Source organism: Polyodon spathula, chromosome 1, assembly GCF_017654505.1.
Source record: "Polyodon spathula isolate WHYD16114869_AA chromosome 1, ASM1765450v1, whole genome shotgun sequence".
Taxonomy (NCBI): Eukaryota; Metazoa; Chordata; class Actinopteri; order Acipenseriformes; family Polyodontidae; genus Polyodon; species Polyodon spathula.
Window position 1 is genome coordinate 42,412,404 of NC_054534.1, and position 16,825 is coordinate 42,429,228.

General features: G+C 38.5%; 2 protein-coding genes across 9 annotated transcripts in view; both read left to right on the plus strand.

Moving 5' to 3' along the window:
• The first annotated feature begins 565 nt into the window (after positions 1–565).
• On the plus strand, positions 566–13,847 carry LOC121320107 (protein prune homolog 2-like). Its single transcript, XM_041258381.1, has 4 exons — positions 566–781; positions 8,265–8,423; positions 10,781–13,720; positions 13,794–13,847. The coding sequence occupies exons 1-4, from the start codon at positions 566–568 to the stop codon at positions 13,845–13,847; spliced, it is 3,369 nt and encodes a 1,122-aa protein (XP_041114315.1).
• LOC121318871 (protein prune homolog 2-like) overlaps positions 13,530–16,825 on the plus strand; it is a 67,306-nt gene continuing 64,010 nt past the window's right edge. The window contains exon 1 of one of the 8 annotated variants that reach the window (XM_041256027.1): positions 13,530–16,455. In XM_041256027.1, the coding sequence (XP_041111961.1) occupies positions 13,850–16,455 (2,606 nt within the window). In that variant the 5' untranslated portion in view covers positions 13,530–13,849. The remainder of the gene's footprint in view (positions 16,456–16,825) is intronic. The other 7 variants (XM_041256107.1, XM_041256017.1, XM_041256054.1 and 4 more) reach the window with 7 other exon arrangements.

A 16,825-nucleotide genomic window follows, 5' to 3' on the forward strand; every position in this document is an offset into this window, starting at 1 on the left:
ACAGTTGGTACCAGAGTCGGTGCCCCAGTACCAGTCGGCACCAGAGCCAGTAACAGTGACCTGATCAGTACCAAAGTAGATACCAGTACCTTTATTGGTACCAAGATTGGTACCAGTCATCTGGCTTATACAAGAATCGGTACCAGTGACCCGGTTTGGTCTGGTTTGACACAAAGAGCATTAGCAGTGCTCCATTTTAGTGTACTTTGTGTACACAACAGTTTTCAGCACCAGTCAGCTTACTATCTATTCTTGTGTGCATACATTTACTAAGAGGACACTGGAAAACAGACTGGCCCCCTGTTACAGGGACCGCTTTGCATCTCTGACACTGGCACGACATGACTCACCCCATTCGTCCCCTGCAGTGCCATCAACAAAGACCCCACTTTGTGTTACACAGGGAGCTAGGAAACGATCCTCTATGGGTAGGAGCAAACTAAGAGTCATTCTCCTCTAAATCCTCTTCATCCTCTATCTCAAAGAGCTCCCCCTCTCTTCCGCCAAGGAAGAGGAACAGAAACCACGTAGCAGGCATTCTGGTACTGACTGGGTTGCGGGGCAAATGGAGAAGCCTTTTGAAGCTATGAACCAGCAGCAGTCCCCTTTGACAGGGAGCTGCTGCGAGGCCCCCACGTTGTCAGTCCCCAAGGTTCAGGCACCATTACCTGTACGGTATGGATACCCAAGAATTAATCTTCCCACCCTCGGAATCAGATATCTTGGCTCCCTGTTGGAGGAGCTCACCTCCCTTATCAGACATGCTACCACGGCCCTGCAGGTGCCTTGGGCCACGGGAAGATGAGTCTAAATGCTCTATATTTGATAGGTTGCCTGATGCTATATGCCAGCATTGCCCCCCCTCTGTCCACTGAACACAGGCCCCACTGGTTGGACAAGTTGAGCTTAGTCAATAACCACTTGCTCCAGTTGTCTAAGTACAATGGGTAGGCATTGGACAGGAGCATGGCCATGCTGGTGATGGCTAAAAGGCAGCTCTAGCTTTATCATGCTTGAGTGCCTGGCAAGTACAAGGTATCATTGCTTGATGCACCCGTAACACCAGGTTATACGTTGGAATGCCAGTGGATGAGATGCTAATACTCTTCCACCAAGTATGGGAAATTTCTAGGGAGTTTGCAACACCTCCCCAGTCAGAAGCCCAAACCTATAAGCCATCAAAGCAATGGCAAAACAGTACCATGTCACTCACATTGAATATAAAAGTAAAATTAAATCTTTTTAAAAAAAATGCAATTCTCAAGTCTGCAAAACATAAAAATACCTAATTGTGGTTTGAAACTGGAAAATGAATGGTTACCAGGCATGATGGAAAATACTGTAAAGTGACTATTTGTCACCTTTTTTATAACTTTAACTTTTATAACTTTTGTCCAAAATCCATCGTGGAACATATATTTAAGAAAAATAAAACTGTGCTCAGTTCTTCTCAGTGCTGTAAAGGAGCGGGCCGGAAACGTCCACTCAAGGAACTACACCGCACTGCTCCCCCGCTCCATATGCAATTGTCTCGCTCCACTACACTCAGACTCTGGGTTTTCCTGCGCATGAGACTGACAGCTGAGACCTCAGTCAGAACTGTGGCATGAGCAGGGGGGTGTGGCCACTGGACAGCGTGTTCTTTCTGTATGTGTGTCTCTTCTTGCTGTGGGTGCTACTGGAAAATGGGTGCATGCAAATGATGCACTCACTGAAGTCAAACCATGGCCAAAAAAGGCAAAGGACATGGATATGGCCTTTTATGAAGACATCGAATGCTTTACAAATGCCTTACATTGTTCATAACACCTCTATAATGTTTTTTTTCAGCATTAACATGTGTTAGTATACTACCCTTTAGCACTGACATGCATATGTACCTTTTTAACCATTCATAACATTGTATTTTTGTACCTATGTAAATATCAGTATATTTATACCTACCAAAATAGACATATTGTTTTCACCACTCATGGATGGACATTTGAAACTAAAAGAATACAATGTTGACACTTTCAATACTGACCAAAAGTCCCTTCTACCATTATTTTACTTTCAAATCTTTTCTCATTTCTCTTATATTACTCTACTTATTACTCTCTTGTCTTGTCTGTCTGCTATTTACCATACACATTCTCGAATAGCTTTCCCTCGCTGTATTCATTATTTGATGAAGTAAAAAGTGATATCAGTAACAAAAACATTGTCAATGTAAAAAAAGAAGCCAAGTTAGAAGCAACAATTGGGTGAATGTTGGGCCCCAGCACCTTTCCAATTGTGCCTATTTGCTTGATGCTTGACAAGGTTGCCCCAATTGCTTCGCCTAACTTGGGCTTTTGTGTTTGATATCACCACTTCAAACGGCTGTTGTGTTTTTCTAACTTGTTTTTTTACATTGACAATGTTTTGTTATAGATAGACTATACACCGACAGTTCTGGACAATTTAATTTTACACTAAAAAAAATTACCTTCTGAAAAAACAAAAAGCTCATATATAAATAAGTAAATCTTTGTAACATTACTTACCTGTGTTATTTTTTATTTTAAATAAATATGTAGCACTTATGTATGCATTTGTAATATATATTTAAGTCTTTGGCTGTGTTTGGCTGGTTTAAAAAACACAATTTGGCTACTTTTTTGCCTGGTTACTTCCAAAATTTGGCAGGGTGGACACAGACACATACACACACAGTGCACAACAAAAGAGGGAGAGCGAGAGGATGAGCAGAGCGAGGGTGCAACACAAGCTGTAATACCAGTGTAGCGTTTGAATTTTTATTGTTGTCAAGTCATGTCAAGTCCCAAGTCAACTCTCAAGTCAGGTAGTCTAAGTCTCAAGTCAAGTCGTTCAAGTCAAGTCACAAGTCCCAAAAAAAGTAACTCTTGTCCGAGTCACCAACTCAAGTCAACAACTCTGGTAGTTAGGCATACACCTTTTTTGGACTTCTGGTGTTAAATGCTGAGGTTATTCAGGTTACCCTCATGCAGCATATACACTGCATGAGGGTTCTCCCTCACTGTACTGTGGACTGTATGTCATGGACCCTTATCAGTCCTCGGACAGAATTCTAAAGGCAGCTTGTCTTCTAGCACATCTGCTGGTGCTGCAAGTCCTTCACTTGCGACGGCTTGGGTATTGTATCCCATTCGGTAATAATTACATTTTGTACTTGAAATGGAACTTTAGGTTATTGTTATAACCCTGGTTCCCTGAAATAAAAATGTAACCATTAACCTTCAAGGTCACTGCGTTCACTCCAGTGCAGCAAGCCTGAAGAGAAAATGGCGTTGAGTCACTCGTATTTATCTCCTGGGGCCGATTGTACTAACGAGTTAAAAAAATAGGAAAGGATCTCGGATCACTGGATCTGGATCATGCAAAGGTGCTTTACTAAGTGGATCTGGATCTGGCTCCACTGATCCATAATATTGATCCGACCCTGGAGCTGCACGCACTCTAACTAGGGAAACTAACCAATAAGAAGCAAAGGACCCCGGGTGTCAAATTTGCATACAGCCTGATATAGTAATGTTCGAAGAAATGGCAAACGGATGGACAGAGATAGAGCAGCATTGCATTAATTTACTGTTATCCACAACACTTTATTTTAGGTCAACAACAAGAAAACATTTTCATTTTTGAACTCACCATAGCTTGGTGTTATTTACTAATGTCATTACACTGAGGTTTTTAACAGTCTATGTGCAGTTTAACTTTTCTTATTAAACTGAAATAGTAAACTTACAACAGCTTTTGTGTTTTGTATATATACAGTGCCCATAGTAAGTGTTCACCCCCCTTGGACGTTTTCAGTTTGTTGTGTTACAACCTGAAATCTTGTTGCATTTAAATGGTATTTGTTTCCCTTTGATTTACACAACCTATTCAACACTTTGACAAGGCAAGAGAATTTTTATTGTGAAACAGCAATTAATGAAAAAAAAAAAAAAAAAAACTGAAATGTCTTGGTTAGGTAAGCATTCACCCTCCTGTCAATACTTTTTAGAACCAACTTTGGCAGCAATTACAGCTGTGAGTCTTTTGGGGTAAGTCTCTACCAGGTTTGCACATCTGGATTGCGCAATATTCACCCATTCTTCTTGGCAAAATTGTTCAAGCTCTGTCAAGTTGGATGGGGATCGTTGGTGGACAGCAATCTTCAAGTCTTGCCACAAATTCTCAATCGGATTCAGGTTTGGGCTTTTGCTGGGCCACTAGGATATTCACTTTCTTGTTTTTAAGCCACTCGAGTGTTGCTTTGGCTGTGTGCTTGGGGTGATTGTCCTGCTGAAAGGTGAATCTCCGTCCCAGTCTTAGGTCTTTTGTAGACTGAACCAGGTTTTCCTCAAGGATTTGCCTATATTTAGCTCCATCCATTTGGCCCTCTACACTGACAAGCTTCCCGGTCCCTGCCAGTGAAAAGCATCCCCATAGCATGATGCTGCCACCGTCATGCTTCACAGTGGATGATGTGCTGTGTTGGGTTTGCGCCAGACATAATGCTTTGCATTTAGGCCAGATTTCATCGGACAGTACAGTGGGTGAATACTTATCTAAGACTTTTCAGGTTTTTATTTTTGATTGATTTGTTTTTTCACCCCCCATTTTTTCACACATTGAAAGTGTTGAGCAGGTTGTGTAAATCAAAGGGAAAAAAATCCCATTTAAATGTATCAAGATTTCAGGTTGTAACACAACAAACTGTGAAAATGTCCAAGGTGGGTGAGTACTTCCTATAGGCACTGTGTATGTGTGTGTGTGTGTGTGTGTGTGTGTGTATATATATATATATATATATATATATATATATATATATAATATATATATATATATAGTTTTCTAAAAAAAACTTCTTGTCCAAGGGACAAAATGCTACAAAAATGTTCTTGTCCTTCTAAAAAATACTTGCCCCCTCCCCGTCGCACAAAACACACACAAAAAAAATCTATCAAATCAAGGGGCAGGTCTAGCCTTGTAGCTTGACAGGTTCTCAAAATTCTTTAAGATACGCAAAAGGCTCCCTGTGACCCCACCTCACCTCAACAAATGTATAACATACTTTAAGGAAATGTTCCTTTCAGTGCAGTTTGGAACACATTTGCTAGTAAATGTAAGTAACATACTAAGAGCACAACTGTAATAAGCAAGACTTGGGAGTTATTCAAATATAAAAATAGCTTCTGTCTGTTTTTTCCACTCTCCTTTATAAGCTGAATTCAGATTCAGGTGTTTTAGGTTGTTGCATCACAGACAAACATTGATTGCCAACTATTACTGCTGCTTTATGGAATTCTGATTTTCTTGACGTTCTTTCAGTTTTGTAGCTGCTGAACCCCAGATTTATAAAGAACGTGTGTTTTTCTACCAAAATGCATGCAGTATTTACAGTAGGCTCCATCAAATACTGCAGACATATTTTTTTTTCTTTTGTTTATTTCTGATATATTTATTTTACTTAATAGTACTATACTTAGAATTATAAAATGAATTGTTAGAATGCTGCACGCTGATTGGTCCATCAGTGTGCCAAGCCGTTACAATGTCCAGCACAGTGTCACAATTAGGAACTACTTAGGAACAAAGGCAAATCTCTGCAACTGTGCTAACCACGTATCCCTGCGCTACCAAAATCAAATAAAACCCTGTCAAAATACCTGCTGTCATGGAAGATAGTGAAGACATTTTTTTTATTATTATTTGTAGTACGCTTACATACCAGTCATTTTCTGTAACTTCGGTCGGATCGAAAACTTTGCTAGATTGCTGCATTTAAATGTCAGTTTCATGTATTAAGAAAGCAGTATAACTTATTTACTAATTTACAAAACAATTAAATAATCCCGTAAATTTAAAAGATTAGCATGTGTCTTGACAGAGGCTCTCACCCTCAGGCAGCCATTTATGTGTTTCTTTGTAACCAACAGAAGATCAGCTTCTTCCACAGCTAGCCAGCCAAATATGGATGGCACGTAAACACTTTTTAAAATGTATGTATATGTGCTAGACTTCCGAAACTTGTGTGGCTCTCTACAACTATACCCAGAGTGCCTTTCTAGCAGCATAGCGAACATAGAAAAAATAAATAAATAAAAACTACTTCTCCGACGGGCAAAGTAGAACAGCAAAACTTGTTGTCTGTCCTACAAATCTTGTGTGTGTGTGTGTGTGTATATATATATATATGTGTGTGTGTGTGTGTATATATATATATATATATATATATATATATATATATATGTGTGTGTGTGTGTGTGTATATATATATATATATATATATATATATATATATATATATATATATATATATATATATATATATATATATATATATATATATATAAATAAATATAGATATCAATTCAAAATAAATACTTTACCAAGCACGCTTTACAAAACTATTATACCAAATAAATCACGAATATTGCTTATTTAAAATTATGTTGGGTGCTTTAATCCATTGTGCAGACTCTCACATCTCTGTTCGTATTTCATTACTGAAAGTTTATTAATATTCCAAAAACTTCAGCCCATTTTTTTACTAAACATTAAATGTAATAAATAAACAATTACCATGACAAACATTATTGTAATAGGATAGAACACAATAACACAAGATATTTTTAATAAAGTTGAGTTCTTACCTGTAAACAACAGAAACACGTTTAAAGTTTGGAACTCACAGCTAGCTTGGTGTTATTTACATTGTCTTCAATATACTGCGGTTTGAGGTTGCAGCTACTTCTGCATCTTTTCAGTGGGTGGAGCTGAAAGTACTTTTTAAAAACTTTTTTTTTTCTTATACCAACACAGTACTAGTATAATTTTAATAGCAACTCTGTATTTATCTTGCATATTTAAATTGTAGGAAAACCTCAAAGTTTCTAGAAATGTATTAAGAGCAATTCTCATACCTCCCATTAACTTTGCCTTATGCCACACTCGCTCTAGTGTATTTTAACATGACAATTGAAGGTCTCAGACCTCAGCTGGTAAAAGTAGAGTTTGCATGCTAATTGATAGATATTAGAATGATTTTTAGGTTTAAGTAAACAATTAGCCATTCGTTAAAATCAGTAAAAGGATAACGTGATTTGTCAGCACATACTAGTTAGTGGTTAGTAATTACATTACATGTTTGGGATTTATTTGTGTGTTGGGGGCAACTGAATTAAATAATTCCAGTGCTGATCAAAAAAAAAAAATTCAAACAAAGCTTCAGAAAATATGGACTCAGTTATTTATTTTGAATTGGTTTTGTATTTTGACATGTAGATATTTGGCTTGTTTAGCAGTGTGTGTTTAAAATGTACCAAACTGATGTTTTTAATTTTTTTTAATGAAAATTAATATCATAATAGCCTAATCTGCAACAGGCATGATGCTCTCCTGTTATAGTCTACAAATGATTCCTTCATTTTAAAGCATTAGATCAAGCTCTCATCCGACTCTTATCCTGCTCTGAAGCAAGATCGAAACAGGATCAGATTTTGAGCCAAATTTGAGCTCAGGATTTGTGCTGATCCGTTTAATACAACAAAATACGTCACATGGGGCAGGATTGGAGCCTGGATTCAGGATCTAGGGAAATCATGTTTGGGCCCCTGTCTCGGCTGAAGACTGCGTATGACCCGAGTCTATTAATCCCCGATAATTATATCTATATATATATATATATATATATATATGATATATATATAATATATATATAATATTCCCCCCCCTCGACTATATATATATAAGTATATATATATATATAATATAATTCCAAGTCCCAATTGTCAGGGAACAGTGTGTTATGATAATAACCTAACGTTCTGTATTCTCCATATCAACATGGTTGGTGTCAGCTTCTTTAAAAAAATCCTACCTGAGACCCCACTCAGAATTCCGTTCACTGCAAAGCCCATTCAAAATGGTCACATGACAATCGGCCGTGTAATTCATCCACTTAACGGTATTCTCTTCATCAAATTTTCCCTCTTTTCAATGGAATTGACAGTGGACTAAATAAAGGTTGGTAATGATTAGAAAACAAATATAGCTGGATTTAAAAAAAAAAGTTTGTTCATAATAAAGCAGGATACAGCATAGTTATAGGATGGTGAATGTCTGTGTATGGCTTATATCGACACATAGCACTAAACTAGACCTCAGCTTTCAGCCTCGGTTTGTGCACTTCCGTTCCACCATACACAGACGTTCGCCGTTCTATAACCCTGTAGTACATTGTGTCACATTGTTTGTTGTGTTCTTTTTAGAACTACAGTAACTCCCCAAGCCTCGTTGGGGATTTGAAGGTGTTTAATGATGATCATCGTTACGAAGGGCTTGTCCTGGTGTCCACCTCATTCCAAGAACATTATCAGCAGTGTCAGCAAGTTGCAGTCTACTCTGGGAATCTGGAGCTTCTCAACCAGGTAAGCATAAGACAAGTATATTCCACTGTAGAATATCCAGGCACATGCTTCTTAACTACCTATATTAATGTTATTGATTACAATGGCTTAACACTTTAAGCACCGTGAGCGTGTTACATGATCATTCTGAAGTTTCTTTCTGGCCCGGTGATTGGGTTAACACGATAAGCGCACTTCATTTTATTGACTGTGCCACCATACAGGTTGGAACCCCATATCATTGGATAGGAGGGATTGAATTTCAAGTGCGGAGAAAGTTTACAGCAGGCACACAAAAAGAAAACATCAGATGAACTAGTTTAGAGATAAACTGAAAAACACTGTAAATCAGATGTATTTGACTTAAAATTATTTTAGAACATTTATTCTGTCTCATGTTTTAAATATATGTGTGTGTGTGTGTGTGTGTGTGTATATATATATATATATATATATATATATATATATATATATATATATATATATAAAACGCACGTTAATCGCACTTCTGTTTTGTCCCTCTTAGCATACCGTAATACATTTCCTGCAGCACCATTTTAGTGCATGCCAGGATTGAATGAGTGTATTTATCATTGAATATAAAATAGTCACAGAACCGCTATATTTAGTGAATTTTTTGTGTTATTTAGGCAATTTCAAGTTGTTAATAAAACGGAATTTAAAATTATTCTTATTATCATTTAAACGCGGTGAACATCAGTTTATGAGTAAAGGAAACTGCTAATTGTAAATGCAGTAAAGTGATTAATAAACTGACTCTGTTGTGATTTATCGGTCGGTTCAAACAATTTAACCCTTTTCGGTCCATTTATTCAGCACCTGTGAGGCGCATCAGGTTCAATTTATTTTCACAAGCGCTGTTTAATTTACATGTGCTGTTTAAAAGTAATTTTATTTAAAGTAAAACTGATTTAAAAGGCTCTGCTTATCAACAGGATACTCAGTACTACATCTCCAGTCCCGCCCCACCCCTTGTTTGCTGTATTTATCACATACCTCTTCATAGTCGTGCATACTGATAAATCATATCCTGATCACTTGTTTTATCACCAAACTCCTCAATAATACGATCCCAGTCATTATTTTATTACTATAACATCTCAAAAAGCTTGGCAATTGTCCATGATATTCTTTGAGCGCTGGATGCGGAGGCAGCTATCTTGTTTGTTTATGTCCGTGTTATGTCTGTGGTGAAGGGACTATGTGTATTGCACAGCTCTGCATCCGTTTTAGTTTTTTTCCGGCTCCTATCGGTCTCACTCAGCTGTTGAAAGGTTTTCTCTGCTTTTTCCGGAGAAAAACCGACTAGAGACCTGTGCGTGACGTCTTTTTGATGATGTCGGACCGTGTCCCGGACCGGAAAGGAAAAGTGTAATGTAGGACCTGGTCTGAAATAGGACCGCAAAGGGTTAACAACAATACAGGATTGAAAATAAATATCAAACTATAAAGAGAATCCAGAAATAGGAAAACATGTTTTTTTTTATGCTGGGTTGTGTTGTAATAATAATAATAATAATAATAATAATAATAATAATAATAATAATAATAATAATAATAATAGTGTAGGCCATTGAAGTTCATGTGTTCTCTTCAGAGGAGCCGGCTGGGTTTGTGAAGTGTATAAACAATGTCCAAACAAGATTTCTCTGTTCAATATGCTTTATTTCCTTGGCACAGGTTTGTTACTTTTAGATACAGCATTAGAATACAGAGCTCAATGAAACTTGCACAAAGAACCCCGTGGTAACAGTCTCTCCCCCTCGTCCCAAGACACCCCCAACTCCCCACAGTTCAACAGCCACGTCACAAGATATAGCATTGTAGAGGGCATGGGCAGTATTTACTGTAAATAGCAGTTCATTAACAATACTGGGGAACCTCACGTTACCATTACTGATGCTAATGAGAAATGATGGTAACTAAATTATTGTTCTGTTCTAGGTCTGTTTATGTCAGAATAATAATAAAAGGGTAATGTTTAATAAAAAATATGTATATAGTTAAAACATGATGTATACTTTGTTTTTATTTATACACATCTGTTTGAGTTATATTATTGTATATTTATAATAAAACTAAATAAAATGATATTTGTGAAAAATAAAACGAAAAATTATAAAAAATAACAGGGCTTTAGGTATAACGCTGTGTTTTTGTATCCCTCCCAACTTTCTCTTCAACCATGTAAGTGACAACGGTTACTGTTAGATAAAACAGCAGGCCCAACTCTGGTCTCAGTTTGAATTGTTTTGCAACCTCTAGTAAGATACACAACATGCAAATCTTGCAAGTCACGGAGCTCATAGAACATTGAAACTAATGTGTATTTTATATTTGTATTCAAAATTTTTCAGATTTGTTGTGAGCTGGAAGAAGCCCAAAATTCAAGCATGGTGCTGGAGCCCATTGAATGTATGCTGGATCAGATCCAAGTGTATAAGCAAGGAAACCCGTCTGTCGATGTAGAGCAAATCATTTCGCTTATCAAGGAATTTATTGACAGGAGACAACCTTCCATTATTTCCAATAGCAGGACGTCCTCAACTGAAGCTGTAGCTGGCAGTGCACCACTTTCTCAAGGATCCTCCGGAATCACAGACATGTATAGCTCTGATATTGAACCCCAGCCCATGTCTGTGCATTTTATGGAAAATTCCCAAGACTTGAATGAATCTGTGCAAGTTTATGGCGAAGTAAATGCAGATTTAGTAAGTCCAGACAGCGGCTTAGCCACTATTCGAAGCAATCGTTCTTCCAAAGAGAGTTCAGTCTTTCTTAGTGACGACAGCCCTGTTGCAGAAGTAGTAAGTTCTTATCTCAACCCTGTCCATGGTTTCCCCTCCTTTAATCCTGTGTGTGAATGTGAAACTACGCAGGAGCAAAAGCCTCTGTCAGTGAGCAAGAATGAGAATTATGATATGTTCAGCTTTGATCCATTACACAACAGCAATGTCCCCTCTGTGACAAGTGATGCTGATTTTTCTTTTGCAAATGATTTCTTAATCTTTCAGCCTTTAGACATACAGGCGCAAACACAACTTGATGACAGAGTAACACAAAGTCAATTGGAAAAGGACATGCCCACCCTTTCGGCAGATGGAGAAGCCAGACTGGTTGAATTCTATGACGGATCAGTCCATCAGGTGGCAAATGAAGATAAAATTGCATTGGAAGATCAGTTTTCCACAGAGTATGCCCCAGCAGAACTTATAAGCAACCCTATAGGAGATAACATGGACAGAAAGGTTCCACGAACACCAATGAATAGCCTTGTAGAGTGTTCACCTTTGGATGATGGATTGCCAGCTTTTTTTCCAGAAGATGTCATAGAGAAAATAAGTGAAATGGGTAACAAAGATTATGCTTTAGCAAGTTTTTGTCAACCTAAAATGTGGAATGACTTTGAGGTAGATGCCAAGCAAACAACTTCAGAAACTGAGGGTATATGGAATGCACATGAGCAAAGTCCTGATTTGATAATGGAATATAATCGGACCAGCCAAGTTAAAAGTATGTGCCCTGACCAGCCTGAAAACATTATTAAGGAATATAACTCCTTTCTGCAAGGCGATACAGACATGAAACAAACCGTAATTTCCCCTAACTCAGAAGACGAGTGCCTGTGGCACGGTCCTTTTAGTCAGACTGTACTAAAGAGCACTGATACCCTTGACCAACATGCTGTGGAATCACACAATACTGTACAATATGACAATAAAACCAAAGAAATATTAGATGACATACGTCAAGGCAAAATGTTGACACAGCAGGATGAAAATACATCCCCATTAGATATGTGGGACAATGCTGTACTCAATAAAAAAGAAAGGACCCAATTACAAGACAGTTCTGATGAAACAAGATTAAATTTAAGTGGTAAAGGTCTTGAAAATAATGGCCCAGAGGAAATAGGAATAGAAACCTCGACAGCTACTGGATCTGAAATCAGAAATTCTTCCTTAAATGATCTGCTTTGTACTACAAGCAATGCTGACTTGTTCCCATCTATGGAGAATGTTCAGTCAACTGCATTTAGACTAGAAGGTGACAATTGGTTCAATAACCAAAATGTTCATTACCGTCAGGAAAAACAAGATGTGGCGTGTTTTATCATGGATCATAACACTTTAACAGACCAGCCAACATCTGTAAATACCCAAGTTATTACTATATTATATCAAGGGGAGACTGAGTCAGATGTATCGCGGTCTGATTTTAGCCCCCTAACCCCAGACATGAAAAATGTGACAGCTGTTGAGACACATTTGGCTGTGACAGAGAAAAGTAGCAAAGGTGGGCCTGTCATCTCTGAGGAAGACAGAGAGATTTTGTCTAACAATCCTGTTTTGTGCAGTGATGGTGTTTTGGAGTCTAAGCCGTTGTTCAGTGAAGACATTTTCCCAGCAGCTGAAAACACCCAGTCTGGATATTCAGAAGCATGGAATTCACCTGTTGAAAGTCCCGCAACTGTTTTTGAGGATACATTTTCAACAACTGATGTACTAGATATGCAAGAAAGGAAAATGGATGACAATCCTGCATTTCTGGCTTCACAGTACACCAGCATTATTTTGGATGACAAACAAAAACATCCAATTGAAGAAAATCTTTATAGCAATAACCCGTTCCCTCAAGAAAGTCATCACGCAGAAACATATAACTGGAACACCAGCCTCTTTTCTTCAGATCTTTGGATCCCAGGCATGCTTGGAGACATCCAGCTTACACCCCCCGAAGAAGAAAAAATATTTAAACCGGAAGCACCCGAAACATCCTATGATAAAGCAAATGTGGAACTAATGAAAGAGGGTCAACAAACTCCAGAGATTTCAGAGAAAGGCCTTTTACCTACAAAGGAAGAATCTTGTGAAACAGATATGTGGAGCAGTTTGGTTGAAAAAGACCACCAGAAAATTAGCAACTCTGCTATTCCAGAGAGCATACCAATTTGGAATACAACCATTAGGGATGACACACGGTCTTGTGACACAAGTCCGGGGACCGATGATTCCTCAGAGAGTTCTGAAATGTGGAATGCACTAGGTCAGAGAGGCTCTTTGGTGAACCCTCTCCAGGTTATGCAGGAGAGCATGGATATGTGGAATACAACCATACAAGAGGATTCACAGCCTTCTGAAACCACTCCTGAAGAAAGAGGAAGCAGTGGGAATCTGGAACTATGGGGCACATCAACGGAAAATCTATTTCAGACCGATGTGGATTATTTTGAAAGCTCTGAAATTGGTCCAGCTGAATCCATCTGCTCAGCCAATGAAGATGGAGATTTCAATGAGGTTAATACTCAGACCTCCACAATATTACATGCAGGATACCCTAATTTGTGTGACGACACAGAAATTAATTCAGGAACTCAAAAATCAGATGTTTGGAGTAGAACAGAACCAAACAACGATAAAATAAATATGAAGTCTAGTGAGCATGATGAAGAAATCAGTTTGCCAGTTTATGCTCAAGTCCCAAGGACAGTGGCTGGGGAACTTTCTGTTTGTGACACACTAATTAGTGAAATAGAATTCGATCATTCAGATACACCAGGACATGGTCATAACACACCACCTTTTGCAGAAGAACCTGAGGGTTTACATGACATGTATAATGTATCCCCAAAATATGATGACCAACCTGATACCAATGTTTGGAATGCAATTAGACCCGATGAGGCCCTGGACCAGCAAACCTGTGAACAAGAAGAAGTCAATGAGGGCCCTTACCAGCTAACTTCTGAAAACCAGTATGAAAAATACAAAAATGAGGCTCCCCATGTAAATATAGAGGTTTTTGGAGAAACTACAAAACCATTATCCAATGCATCAGTTGTTGTTTCCAGCACTGAAAATGTAATTGTGGAGACAGCTGATATTATCACTGCTGAACTCGGAGGGTCCAGTCAATTGCTATCATTTGAACCAGCCTTGTGGAACAGTTCTTTGGAGACAGTTTCATCAAAAGAAGATAATGAAAATCTCAGTATTAATAGCCAGCGCAGCCAAGAGGTTAGCTTACAGATCTCGCAAAGGATTGACAGTGTATTAGGATCTACCAAAATGCAGGAAGCGCAAGCAAAAAAAACTGCTATGGGTTGTAGTGATAGTATACACGATTATTTAGCATCTCTAGGAACACAAGCAGCTGATTCAGAAATCAGTTCTTTAACATCATTTGAACAGGAAGACAGTGATAAGAAAGTCAACTATAGTGGCATCGATTTGGTTACTCCTCCACCTAGAAAAGACTACTTTTCTCCTGAAGAGGATGATTTGGAAGCAAAGCAAATATCTACCAATGAACCCCATCACACCATGGAAGCATTAGAGGTTTTTTCAGATGCATTTTCATCTGATGCCACTTCACCAGCAGATTTCACTGGTTTTGAAACAACAGAAGATGAAATTACAATCATTCAGGAGTCACCTTACATGGGGGAGAAGGGACCAGAGAAATTTTCTTTTGATGTAGAGGGTGTGAACACCACTCAGAAAATGGACAGTAGCACAGAATCTCATTTTAAAAAAGAAAACCCCTGCACCATGGAAGCTTCTGAACAAGAAACAGAAGACAGTAATCCCTTGATCCCAGCAGGTGGAGCAATGGCACCAGCTAAATGTACCTTTGCAACAACAGATGGAGCATCGTTCGGTCAAGTAGAGCAGGTGGTTTTTATGGCTAAGAGTGCAGAAAGTATGTATACCTCAGTACAAAATGTAATGTACCCATCTGATAGCAAAATGGCATATTGTAGTATATCGACTGAAGTCCAGCACATTGATGTTTGGGAGAATCTGTCACCAGAAGAAAATGTGGGAAACTCCGAACTAGCACAAAACATAAATACCCATGAAGAGTATGAAGAACATTTAATTGACTCAAGTGAAAGTGGTAGTAACAGCTTTTTGGAAGTGTGCTACGACCGACAGGACCACCATTTGGTGGTAGACGGTGCATCAAATGCATCTTCAGTATCCTTTACAGAGGTAGGCCATGGCTTATTGGACACTGAGTCCATGGATGGATATAAGACCAGCCCTGAGCTGCTTGAAATGGGGAGCAGTGAGGATGTTGGGGTGAATTCAGACGAAGAATCATTTGGATTGGAAATGGATTATATCATTGTTTCAGGCAGGGAAAGTGCATTGCTTAAAGAGGACATTGCAGAACACAGACAAGAAGATCAGGTTTCTCAAGAAGTCAGCACACAGATGATAACTACAGACCCGCAAGAGTCTGTTTCTACAAGTTCACCAAAAACATTAAAGCAGAGTTTGGCTAATCCAGAGAAGTATAGTTCCCTTGATTTTGACAGTGTTGCTAGGGTCAAAGAATCTCAAGAAGAGCCAAAAGACAGCAAGGAATCTCCAGATGAAAAACAGAATTGGATGTTTGAAGAAAGAAGCAACACTCTGGATAGCTCACCCGAAGAATGCTCGAGCATAACTGACACTGCTGGGTCAGGTTCAGAAATTTCAGCCAAGGAAGTCTGCTCACCATTTAACAGTAATGGTCTAGATAAAGATGAGAGTTTCTTTTTACATTATAGTAATGCACCCTGTGATTCTGCAGGCAAGGAACAGGTTAAAGAAATGGATGTTTTAGATTCGCTGGAGATGAATACCTGTCCTGTACCAGATTATTTTCCAGAGAGTAGAAAGGAGTTAGAAAACAAAGCTGGGTCCAGTTTTGGAAATTCAGTCAAGGAAGCCTCCTTCCGAAGTAGCAGCACTGTTGTAGATGAAGCAGAGAGCTTCTTGTTACATGGTATTGGCACGCCTCATGAATCTACAGGCAAGGAGATGGACCTGCTTGGAGAACAGATTACAGAAACTGTGATAAAAGTGTTCGACTCCTCAGATGTGAAAACCAGTCTTGTACATGCTGATTTCACAGAGAACAGAACACAGCTAGAAAACATGCTCCAACTATCTAGTCCACTAGGTGGCAGTGTAGTCGAACACCCAATGATGAATATAGAGGTGGACTTTCCAGAAGAACATCTTTCAGCTAAGGATGCTTGGTAAGTAACTGAAAACAACTAAAACTATACATGTTTCTGATTTGTTGTCTTGGGCAGTGACTTACTTTGGTGTGGTTAAGTTGTTCCACCTGTGATTTAAATTAAAGGTAAAAAGTGTCAGTGTGAGAAGGGCCAGTGTTACCACTTAAATAACATAAGGCAAAGCATTTAACAGACATAGAAACTGAGCGCAATTCGGGACTGCTGACAAGTATAACCGAAAATGTTTATATTATAATTATATATATTAAGGATTCAAAACAGTTAAAATCTGACATGTGAGAAGTGTCTATTCCTGTTCGACAGAAACAAGCACAGAGGATTTCTATGTCTCTCTATGCTTATACGCATAAACCTATTTGCAGTTTTG